The sequence below is a fragment of the Babylonia areolata genome, chromosome 1 (genome assembly GCF_041734735.1).
Source record: "Babylonia areolata isolate BAREFJ2019XMU chromosome 1, ASM4173473v1, whole genome shotgun sequence".
NCBI lineage: Eukaryota > Metazoa > Mollusca > Gastropoda > Neogastropoda > Buccinidae > Babylonia > Babylonia areolata.
Genome location: NC_134876.1, coordinates 26,448,752 through 26,461,251, shown reverse-complemented (window position 1 = coordinate 26,461,251; position 12,500 = coordinate 26,448,752). Strand labels below are relative to the sequence as shown.

The window sequence follows — 12,500 nt, the reverse complement described above, 5'->3', positions numbered from 1 at the left end:
TGTGTGAATATGTGTCTCCATGTTTTACATTTATTTGCTTATTTATCATCATTGTTGGCTTATTTATTTATTTATTTATTTATTTATTATTATTATTCTTATTATCATTATTACTACTACTACCTTTTTAATATTATAATTATTTATTTATTTATTTATTTATGCTTATAGTTGACTTCATCAAGTTTTCGCGCCTTATACATATTATATAGTGGTAGTAGTTGTTTTTTTTTTTTTAATGTATTTATCTATTATTTATTCACCCCCTTTTTTTTTCTCAAGGCCTGACTAAGCGCGTTGGGTTACACTGCTGGTCAGGCATCTGCTTGGCAGATGTGGTGTAGCGTATATGGATTTGTCCAAACGCAGTGACGCCTCCTTGAGCTACTGAAACTGAAACTGGGAGCTGGACAGGGGGGAGGGGGTTTGGGGGGTATGGGGGGTGGACAGGGGAGAGGGGTGTGTGGGGGGAATGGGGGGAGGTGGACAGGGGGGAGGGGGTATGGGGGGAATGGGGGGTAAACAGGGGGGAGGTGGTGTGGGGGGAATGGGGGGTGGACAGGGGGTGGGGGTGTGGGGGGAATGGGGGGTGGACAGGGGGGAGGGGGGAATGGTGGGGACAGGTGGGAGGGGGGTGGGAGAATGGGGGGTGGACAGGGGGGAGGGGGTGTGGGGGAATGGGGGGAGGTGGACAGGGGGGAGGGGGTGTGGGGGGAACGGGTGGTGGACAGGTGGGAGGGGGGTGTGGGGGGAATGAGTGGTGGACAAGGGGGAGGGGTGTGGGGGAATGGGGGTGTGGGGGAATTGGATGGTGGACAGGGGGGAGGGGGTGTGGGGGAATGGGGGGGGGGGGAGAGAGGGGGAGGAGGTGTGGGGAGAATGGGGGGTGGACAGGGGGGAGGGTGTGTGGAGGGAATGGGGGTGGAGAGAAGGGTGGAAGGGCTTGGAGGAGGAGGTGGAGGAGACGCAATATCAGTCAACGATGATTTCCTCAACACCAACACACTCATACATGTGCACACACACACACACACACACACACACACACACACACACACACACACACAGAGGGGATCAGGATGTGTGCGTGCGTGTGTGTGTAAGTGCGTGTGTGTGTATGTGCGTGCGTGCGTGATCTGTCTGTGAACGCGTGTCTGCATGCGTACACATGGACAAGTAGAACCAGTATACCAATCAGACCCATCTGTAGAGGGGTCTCACGTTGACGAACCTCCCTGTGGGGGTGACTGGATCAACTGGACCCGGCACCTTGTTGACCGGTCAGTGCACGACACTGCGGCCTGTCACCCGGCAGACACATGTTGCTTCTTATTTCTTCTTCTTCTTCTCCTCCTCCCTTTCCTCCTTCTCCTACTCTTTCTTCTTCTCTGTTCATGGGCTGCAATTAACGACACACAAGGGAAGAGGGGGAGTGGGACGGTGGGCGGAGAGCGGGGACAGGCGGGGGACGGGTGGGGGGTGGGGGGCGTGTTCAGGCACTAGCAGGCCTGTGTTCACCGGAGAGATAGGAAACAACTCTCCATCCTCAACCCACCAAGCGCCGTAGCCGCGATACGAACCCAGTTCTGTTGATGCACGACACATGCTGCTGCACTGATGGAACTACCACGACTACTACTGATAATAGTACATTTGTATAGCGTTTTCAAACATCTCAAAGGCCTTTAAAATAAGACGTAAATCAGATACAAAGCACACAGGAGCACACAGACACGAACATTATCTCTTTTTTTTGTGACGATTTTCTTTAATTTTTAACCGAAACAAAATTTCTTTCTATACTGGATTTGTAAACGAATGACCAATCAGTTGTTTCATCCTTAGACTTTTTTTTCTGAACAAATACTGTGGACATGAAAAGAACGTGTAGGGACGTCAGCCGGATTGAATCCTGTTGCCCAATACCTGTCACTGCTGAACACAGCGAAAACATGAAGTGTCGGGGGAAAGAGATCTACCCAATGGAATCATACAGCGTCAACAGGCTCTGTCTGTCGACCAACAACTGTGTGGCAAAGATTCCCGTCTCTCTCTGTCTTTACTCCCCCTCTCTCCTCTGTGTCCCACACACACACACACACACACACACACACACACACACACACACAATGTACACACACAGACAGGCGCGCGCGCGCATACACACACGCACACACGTACACACACACACCTCATGCACGACAACAATAGATCGCAAACCACTGAGAGTGAGAAAAGACCTGCACGTTCACGTGCCTGTGATGCCGGAGATTACAGTACACCCCTGGACAAGTGCCCACACCCTGGACCCGGAATGACACACAGTGAGCAGTACACAGGGACTGCAGCCAGGACAGATATCGGGTGCTGGATTGTGGGTAGCGTCAAGGGTGGACTAACTGGCAGCAGATAAGTGGGTATACACCTATCAGGTCATCAATGTTCTTGACAATGGTTAGCTTTCGGGGTGGGTTCGTGTACATTGTATAGGTAGAGTTTAGTCTCTTTGTGGGCAGAGGTAGGTTTACTTCTAATAGATATCGTGAGATTGCACACACACACACACACACACACACACACACACACACACACACATAAGCGCAATACACAAACGCATGCACGCAAAAACACACACATAGTGACATACACACATTGCACACATACGCGCGCACACACACAAAAACGCATGCACACATAAATGCACATACACATTCGCGCACGCACAACACACACACGCATACACACATGTATACGCACACATATTCACACACACACGCACACACACACACACACACACTTGCACACACACAGAGGCAGACAGACAAACAGACGTGAAGAAGGGAGGCCAGTGAACTAAGTTCCAATCCAGCGATGCATGACAGACCCTGACTGGTAACACTGTACAATGGCAACGCCCTTCTGAGGGTCACAGTCATGGGCAGCCTTTTGTTCAGGTCTGTCTGTCCTTATAATTATCTGCCTTTTATATAGTCAACTCGCCTTCTCTTTTGTTTCTAAGACACTTGTGTCCTGTGTTTTCTGTCACAAACTGAATGATATATAATATTTATTTATTTATATTGTAGTGCAGGTTGAACTTGCAGTCCTTACTGTGAAAGCACAATGCATTGGCCTGTGTTCTGTTCAGGTGGGAACGCCTTCCGGGCCCAGCAATGTGTGGGTCTATCTTCTGAGCGGTTTGTTTCACTCAGACGGTAACAGCGAAGACACCAAGCTTTCAAATCCACTGTGCCGTGTCATTCCTGGAATAGTTGGAGGTGTGTGTGAGCCACAGGCTACAGTCCAGTGAGCACAGAGGAAAGTGGCAGCAGGCCGTGATGTCCTGTCCCCACACCACCAGGAAGCAGGACGGGGGACAATCACAGGTCACGTGCACAGCAAGGGGAACAACACGGGCTACGTGCACAGCAAGGGGAACAACACCAGCCACGGGGAACCCACTGTATTGTCGATGATAACAATACAGTGAAAAAGCTGGCTATTATACTATAATATTGACGTTTCATGTATTCTATACTTTTTCTACAGCTCCCCGTTTTTGCTCTTGCTCTGATTATATATATATATATATATATATATATATATATATATATATATATATATATATATATATATATATATATATATGATAATATAATATTGACGTTTCATGTATTCTATACTTTTTCTACAGCTCCCCGTTTTTGCTCTTGCTCTGATATATATATATATATATATATATATATCATTAAAAACAAAATACAATTCTCTGCCTCTGGCGTGCGAGAGAGAGAGAGAGAGAGAGAGAGAGAGAGAGAGAGAGAGAGAGAGAGAGAGAGAGATGAATGATAGAGTATTCTAACATTTGCTAACAACTTTATTAACGGAGTTCGACACTTACTGAAGCTAGGCAAAAGCAAAGCAGTCAAATCACTCCGACGTTTTTACAACACACCACTCGGTCGCTGGGAGAGACAGACCCGACAGACAAAAACTGAAGTGGTCTGTGCCGCTATCGGGTTTCCAACACAGCAAGCGACACCCCACTTCATTCGATATATACATGTATATTCCTGAGGCTTAATACCCCCTACACCTCCTACCCCCAGCGCCCCCCACACCCCTCCCACCCACCCTACCCTTCCTCAAGTCCTCTTCGGACCAAGAGTAATAACATTCCTGCACGTACATGTTTACAATGCATGGACATAAAAATCTTAACTCAAATCCAGACAGGGGGCTGGGTGGGGGTGGGGGGCAGATGAAGGAAGAAAGGACGAAGCCGAGAACAGAAAACAGGGCTCAGGGAGGAACAGATGGAAAACACAGATCTGTAATCCACGTTCATTGCTGACAGAGAGGGGAGAGAGGCACTGGTATCATTTCTAGGAGGGATGGGGAGGGATGGGCAGGGAGGGAAAATGCTCAAGCAAGGAAGGAGAGAGACAGAGACAGGGGGTGTGTGTGTGTGTGTGTAGGGGAGGGGGGGGGGGGGGGGGAGGGGGGGGGGGGGAGGGAGATGTAGAGAATGAACGAATGACATCCCTTGATGTCACAAGCAACGAACAAGAGAGAGAGACAGACAGAGAGAGAGAGACAGAGAGAGAGAGAGAGAGAGAGAGAGAGAGAGAGAGAGAGAGAGAGAGAGAACCTTTTTCATTTGTATGTGTGTATCATACCAAAACAATAAATCGTGGAAATGTCCTAACCTGGTGTCCTTAACTGTGCATGCGTGTCAATACCATTCATGGCATGGGAACCTCATGTCAATACCATTCATGGCATGGGAACCTCAGTGTGTCAATACCATTCATGACATGGGAACCTCATGTCAATACCATTCATGACATGGGAACCTCAGTGTGTCAATACCATTCATGGCATGGGAACCTCATGTCAATACCATTCATAGCATGGGAACCTCATGTCAATACCATTCATGGCATGGGAACCTCAGCGTGTCAATACCATTCATGACATGGGAACCTCAGCGTGTCAATACCATTCATGACATGGGAACCTCAGCGTGTCAATACCATTCATGACATGGGAACCTCATGTCAGTACCATTCATGACATGGGAACCTCATGTCAATACCATTCATGACATGGGAACCTCAGCGTGTCAGTACCATTCATGACATGGGAACCTCAGCGTGTCAATACCATTCATGGTATGGGAACCTCAGCGTGTCAATACCATTCATGACAGACATGGGAACCTCAGCGTGTCAATACCATTCATGACAGACATGGGAACTTCAGCGTGTCCTATCACAGGTACCGGGGACAACGCAGGAGTGCTCTGGGACGTCTCACTGTTGTGGTCGCTATTTCATGGTACGTGTCAGTGTGTGGCCCCTCCCCACTACACCACTACCACACATCATCATGTTCCAATGCGTGCACATGAACACGCATAAACACACACACACACACACACACACAAATTGTCACACACACAAAAACTGTGACACAGACACAGACACACACACGCGCACACACGTCAGCCGACAATGGCGGCATTATTGAAGTGACAAACAGCACAGTGTGTACATCAACGAGTAGTGGGCCCCAACCTCAGTCTGCATTGTGAACAGAAACAGTGTGTGCACTGAGCAGACTGTGTCCACAGAGCAGATGGTGTTCAGTGTCCATAGAGCAAATGGTGTTCATAGTGTGTCCATAGAGCAGTCTGTCCACAGAGCAGTATCATAGTGTCCATAGAGCAGATGGTGTTCATATTGTGTCCATAGAGCAGATGATGTTCATATTGTGTCCATAGGGTGAACTTAGTCCATAGAGCATATTGTGTCCATAGGGTGAACTTAGTCTATAGAGCAGACTATTGTGTCTATAAAGCAGACTTTCCATCGAGCATACTGTGCCCATGGAGTAGACTGTCGATAGAGCAGTGTTCATTGAGCAGACTGTGTCCATAGAGCAGACTGTCCATAGAGTATATACTGTGTCAATATAGCATACTGTGTCCATAGAGTAGACCGTCCATAGAGCAGTGTTCATAGAGTAGACTGTGTCCATAGAGTATATTGTGTCAATACAGCATACTGTGTCCATAGAGTAGACTGTCGATAGAGCAGTGTCCAAAGAACACAGTTCATAGAGCAGTGTCCATAGAGCAGATTGTGTCCATAGAGCGATAGTCCTCAGAGCAGATTGTGTCCATAGAGCGATAGTCCTCAGAGCAGATTGTGTCCATAGAGTGAACTTAGTCACAGAGCAGATTGTGTCCACAGAGCGATAGTCCTCAGAGCAGATTGTGTCCATAGAGTGAACTCAGTCCATAGAACAGATTGTGTCCATAGAGTGAACTTAGTCCATAGAGCAGATTATGTCCATAGAGCGATAGTCCTCAGAGCATATTGTGTCCATACAGCGATAGTCCACAGAGCATATTGTGTCCATAGGGTGAACTTAGTCCACAGAGCAGATGGTGTCCATAGAGCGTATTGTGTCCATAGAGCGTATTGTGTCCATAGAGCGAACTTAGTCATAGAGCATATTGTGTCCATAGAGCGAACTAAGTCACAGAGCATAATTATTGTACCATAGAGCGAACTAAGTCCACAGAGCATATTGTACCATAGAGCATATTGTGTCCATAGAGCAGATTGTGTCCACAGAGCGAAATTAGTCCACAGAGCAGATCGTGTCCATAGAAAACCTCACGTCTGTGCAAACAGCAACCTTGCAAAGTAAAGCTGCACTGCAGCAAGGCTTCAATTCATTCCCCGCATAGTGTTTGGATTGATGGTTACATGGAAGGCGTGGCTTCAGATGGCTAACATTAAAAGTGACAGTTCGCTATTTTTCATCCTAACCACCTCCTTTTCCCGCCGCTCTCCCCTCTGTGTGTGTGGGTGTGGGGGATGGGGGAAGGTTGAGTGTGTGTGTGTGGGGGGGGGGGGTGCGGGGGAGGGGGAAGGTTGACTGAGTGTGTGTGTGTGTGTGTGAGTGAGGGTGTTAGGGGGGGTATGTGTGTGTGTGTGTGCGTGCGTGTGCGCATGTATGTATGTATATATATATATATATATATATATATATATATATATATATGTGTGTGTGTGTGTGTGTGTGTGTGTGTGTGTGTGTGTGTGCGCGCGCGCGTGCGTGCTTGCTCAGTATTTGTTCTGGGTTTCGACATTTCGCTAAAGATTTCTACTGAAAGAATATGCGCGACACGGTGTTTGGACTGACACAAGGAAAACATTCTGACAAAGTGGTACCGCCACTGCTGAGCAGTGTTTTGTTCAGCTGAGAGATGTGGGCGACGCGTAGTTATGTGCAGTGAAAAGAAGAGACGGATGAGCCAGGGAACTCCACATCACGCCTCACGAAACAGGCACAACTCTCGGTGACACCTCCACTCCTTTCACAACCACGACAAGAATGCTTTTTTTGTGAATCAGAACCAAAATAACCAAATAATGATAGGGTTCCTATCAGTTTTAAGAAGAGGGGGAAAAGTAGCATATCACACACACACACACACACACACACACACACACACACGCGCGCGCGCGCACACACACACACACGCACACACAAGAGAGATTTGCCCACTTCTGTCTTGCAACGAGAGCCTTCTCTCTCTCTCTCTCTCTCTCTCTCTCTCTCTCTCTCTCTCTCTCTCTAAGGGTGTGTATGTGGTTGGGGATGAGTGTGTGCATATGTGTGTGTGTGGGTGGGTGTGAGTGTGTGACTGTGTTCCCTTCATTATATTTTTATAATGATGATGATGGTGCGTTGATTAATATTATAATTATCATTAGTAGTAGTAGTAGTAGTATTTACCATTGTTATTATTGTTGTGTCTTGTCGTTACTGTTTTTGTTGTCACAAAGATAGATTGGAAGACAAGGCAATGCCTAAAATCTTTGTCCTTGAGTAATAAAGTTTTTGACTCTCTCTCTCTCTGTCTCTCTCTGTGAGGCCTTCGCACGTTTTTCACACCTTTGTTCAACAACACACGCAATAATAACTTGCACGAGGTAAAGTCTGGCCATTCACCTGTCGTTTCATGAAGTCACTTCACCAAGCATGTCGCTACATTCAAACAAAGACTTCTTTTTTCTAACACAAAAGAAATTCCTTTAATTTTCACGCGCGCGTGCACATACACACACACACACGCGCACGCACCATAAATCATTCCAATCTACCTGAAGCAAGAGAGAGAGAGAGAGAGAGAGAGAGAGAGAGAGGTGGGGTATTCTTTGAAAGGCGTGGTTGTTTTCCAAAGGCTTAACTCGAGTTTCGCTATCTTACATACGTGGCTGAAGTGTGTGTTACTTAAATACACACTTTCACTGACTCACTCATGCCACGGAGAGACAAGATTATATGTTCGAGTTTTTTTTAATATTTAATGGTTTTTTTTTTTCAAATTTCCATTAATATAAGGGTAACTGTGTTTGCGGTCACGCCAATACCTTACACACACAGGGACACACATATTTAACACACACACACACACACACACACACACACACACACACATATATATATATATATATATGTGTGTGTGTGTGTGTGTGTGTGTGTGTGTGTATCTCCATCATTCATTACTACACAAATATAGAAATATTGAAACACGTGTACTTTTGGTCGTTGGAATAATGAATCCAGAAACCTTCAGGTATTTCTTTCGTCTTCCTTCTCCCCTCTCCCAATTTGTTCCTCTCCCCCTCCCCCCCTCGACCCCTCCCCCTCCCCTCACCCCCACTTCTCTGGACTCTGGAGGTTGGTCACATCACGAACAGGGTGTGAGGAAGAGGGTGCGACAAACAGGGTGTGACGAACAGGGTGTGCCTTGTCAGTGGTGGACTGTTCAACAGGGGATGGGGGGTTGAGCGCACACTCGTGCGGTTACAGATATGCGTATCCGCCTTCATAGAGACTTTCTTGTACATACGTATTGTACATGTTCTTGGCTGCAGATAAGAGTACTTGGCTTACTTGTGTTTTCAAATGCGCACCGTCAATGTCAGAAAGTGAAGAAGAAGGAGGAAGAAAAGAAGAAGAAGGAGGAGGAGGAGGAGAAGGAGGAGGAGGAGTGGGGGGGGGGGGGGGGGGGTAACATTAATTAAAGGAAAATAGAGAGAAAAAGCAAAACCACCATCAATTTGATGAAACTGCAATGTCCACATTTCTTCCTTTGTATTCATTCCACTCGGTTTGGTCTGGAAGACGAAAATATTGCAAACTGGTTGATAATATTGTAATAAATATCTATATTATCTTTTTCCCTTCTCGAATCACATAAAGAAGGCAGATCGAAAGGTGGAGGGAGTGAAATGTAGAGTACATATCTATCTATAGGTTATGGAAACTGAAAAAGAAAAACAACCATGCTTTTAGAAATATACTCAAGAAAACAAAGATACCTTGATGAAACTATCAGAGAGAGAGAGAGAGAGAGAGAGAGAGAGAGAGAGAGAGAGAGAGACCGAGACCGAGACACACACACACACACACACACACACACACACACACACACACACAGAGAAGAGACGAAGAAAATGGGTATGTCTGCGTCTGCCATCTGAATGTGTGTGTGTGTGTGTGTGTGTGTGTGTGTGTGTGTGTGTGTGTGTGTGTGTGTGTGAGATACAATATGCAGTGTATGCGTTTCCAGCGTCCGCGAGTGCGTGCGTGCACGGATGCGTGTGCGTGTGTGCATGCCAGTACTCACAGGTGGTGTCGTTGCCCGGGTAGCACTCCCTGAACAGGCCTCTGTATCGGGTGTGCGTGTAGCGTGCCCGTTTATCTGCAAAGTCATCCCCGTTCAGTGTGGACCGCTCCACGTCAAACTCCAGCCAGTAGTCAGTGCCAAAGGACACGGCCATGAAGACGAGCGTGATGGGCCCCAGGATGGTGGCCATGACGATCAGAGCCGTGGCACACGAACTCATGGCTGGGATTCCGTCCTTCCAAAACAAAACGAAAAACAAATCTTACGGTTTCCTTCGAAACTTGTTACTGCGGTGTTTTCTCCACTGGGGCCTACGTACTTGGAGCACTCGAAACGACAAAAATGAACTTCGTTGGAAGTTTTGCTGGTTGTTGACTTTGAATTCCTCCCGCAGGTGTACGCAGACGACACTGGCTGTTGCCGTCACAGCGCCACGCCTTGTCTTTCTCTCGAGATTTCCGAGGCGGACCTTTTCTTCCTCCTTCTTGTTGTTCTCCCTGTCCTGGCCACTGGCAGTCACCCTGTGGCAACCTCCTTGTCGCTCTAAGTTCCTCTCCGGAGTTTGTGTGGCGAGCTCCCCCCTCCGAGCTATCAGTAAGGTGTGTGACCCTGTCCCGGAGTGTGTGTGTGTGTGTGTGTGTGTCCTCCTTTCAGCCAACCTGTCTGCAGGCCTGTCCACACTGTCGACACAGGGCGTCGCCGTCACGACAAGGGTGTGTAGTTTGAGGTGGAGACGCACAAGGCAGGGTCTGTGACGCTCACACCACTCAAGTTACCTGCCCGTGTAGGTAGACCGGTGTAAGGGAAGCGGGTTCTGTGTCGCCCCACCCCCCACCTCTTTTTCACTATCCCCGGAATGTAAGTATTGTTGAAATCATCCCCAGTATTCGGTTGGATGAGACATGCATTAAGTTGCAGATTCTGTTTGCGTTTCCGCACACATGTCATCTCGGTCTCCTTCTGACTTCCGTGGAAGATTGTCTCTGGTCCCTCCCCCACCCCGCCTCCACCCCTCTTCAGCCTCCCTGGTAATCCGGACTGAAGAAACATGTGAATGAAAGTTTCCGGGTTTACTTGACAACTGTGTGTTAGTGTTTCTGGGTGCCTGCACTATCACATCAATCAGTGCAGTGCCGACCTGGCATTCAACAGGCTGAGAGTTCCAATCCCAGGGGCCGGAAGTACAAAGCGGCCATGTGGCTGGCCATTGTATGTTGTGGTGACTGTTGGGGTGTCAGGTTCAGTTCCAGTGACTCAAGGAGGCGTCACTGCGTTCGGACGAATCCATATACGCTACACCACATCTGCTATGCAGATGCAGATGCCTGACAGCAGCAAAACCCAACGCACTTGTCAGGCCTTGAGAGCATACCTACCAGAGTCGATTTCTTTTTACGGAATTTTGCCAGAGGAAAACACTTTTGTTGTCGTAGGTTCTTTTTCAGTGCGTAAATTGCGTGCTGCATACGCGACCTCGGTATATCGTCTCACCGAATGATTAGACGCTCAGTTTGATTTTCTAGTCAAACTTGGGAGAAAGGACGATATTGAGGGGCAATCGAACCCCGACCCTCACGGACACTGTATCGGCAGATAAACATCTTAACCATTCTGTCACTTTACTCCTTGAGGAGGTGTCAGTAACTGCAGTGAAACAGGCCATGGCCATGGTGCCCCAAGCCATAGACAGACCCACTGGGCCCCCTCTGCCCGGACGTTACCGCGTCAGCCCACACCACCGTATTGGTGTGTTCAGATCCAAGTGTAACCACCTCGTGATGTTGGTGTGTACATCAGATCCAAGTGTAACCACCGTGTGATGTTGGTGTGTACATCAGATCCAAGTGTAACCACCTCGTGATGTTGGTGTGTTCATCAGATCCAAGTGTAACTACCGTGTGATGTTGGTGTGTTCATCAGATCTAAGTGTAACCACTGTGTGATGTTGGTATGTTCATCAGATCCAAGTGTAACCACCTCGTTATGTTGGTGTGTTCATCAGATCCAAGTGTAACCACCGTGTGATGTTGGTGTGTTCATCAAATCCAAGTGTAACCACCGTGTGATGTTGGTGTGTTCATCAGATCCAAGTATGACCACCTCGTGATGTTTCCAGGTCCAGGGGTAGACAGTTTTAACAGAAGATGTTAACAGTTTCTATGTTAGCCCTTTTTGGCCCATCGTGGCAATGAATTCACATTCACTGTGTCCAGTGTTCGACATAGTTAGGCGGGGCCCAGTCCCCTCCACCCGAATTCAGGTACACATTGGCAACTTGGTGGAGCGAGGAAAACCCTATAAAGTGCCTTTCCAAAGGTCACATCACCGTACTGAAACACGGCCTTGAACCCTGATCACTGGACATTGGACTGGAAGTGGAATGTCTATTCCATGCTGCCACGGCAGCTCGAAGAAAACAGTGATATTAATCAATCAATCAAATCAAAGACACTTTATTAATCCACTTTAAATTAACCTGTGCAACCACAGGCTCGTTGTAAACACCAACATAGAATTATTTTGCGCAACATAAAAAGAGATTAAAACATGTCAAATAAGAATTCCAATAGCTGACGATACACTAAAACAACCCCTCCTCCTCCACCCCCCCCCCCCCCCCCCACACACACAGAGAAAGTAACCAACGAGCTTGCAACACACGCTACGGTCGTTCTGAACTGTAACAATTATGGGGTGTTCTCTTGAAGTTTGGACAGAATTCCTAGTCTTTACTGCTGATGCGTACCTTCACCACCCCAGTTCACACAGTGTTGAGGGTGATGCT

The 12,500-nt window shown here is 47.5% G+C and overlaps 1 protein-coding gene across 1 annotated transcript in view; it reads right to left on the bottom strand.

Annotated features, from left to right (window-relative positions):
• LOC143281275 (uncharacterized) overlaps nt 1-10,454 on the bottom strand; it is a 32,479-nt gene extending 22,025 nt beyond the window's left edge. The window contains exon 1 of the mRNA XM_076586408.1: nt 9,716-10,454. Within this exon, the coding sequence (XP_076442523.1) occupies nt 9,716-9,935 (220 nt within the window). The 5' untranslated portion in view covers nt 9,936-10,454. The remainder of the gene's footprint in view (nt 1-9,715) is intronic.
• Nucleotides 10,455-12,500: the final 2,046 nt, after the last annotated feature.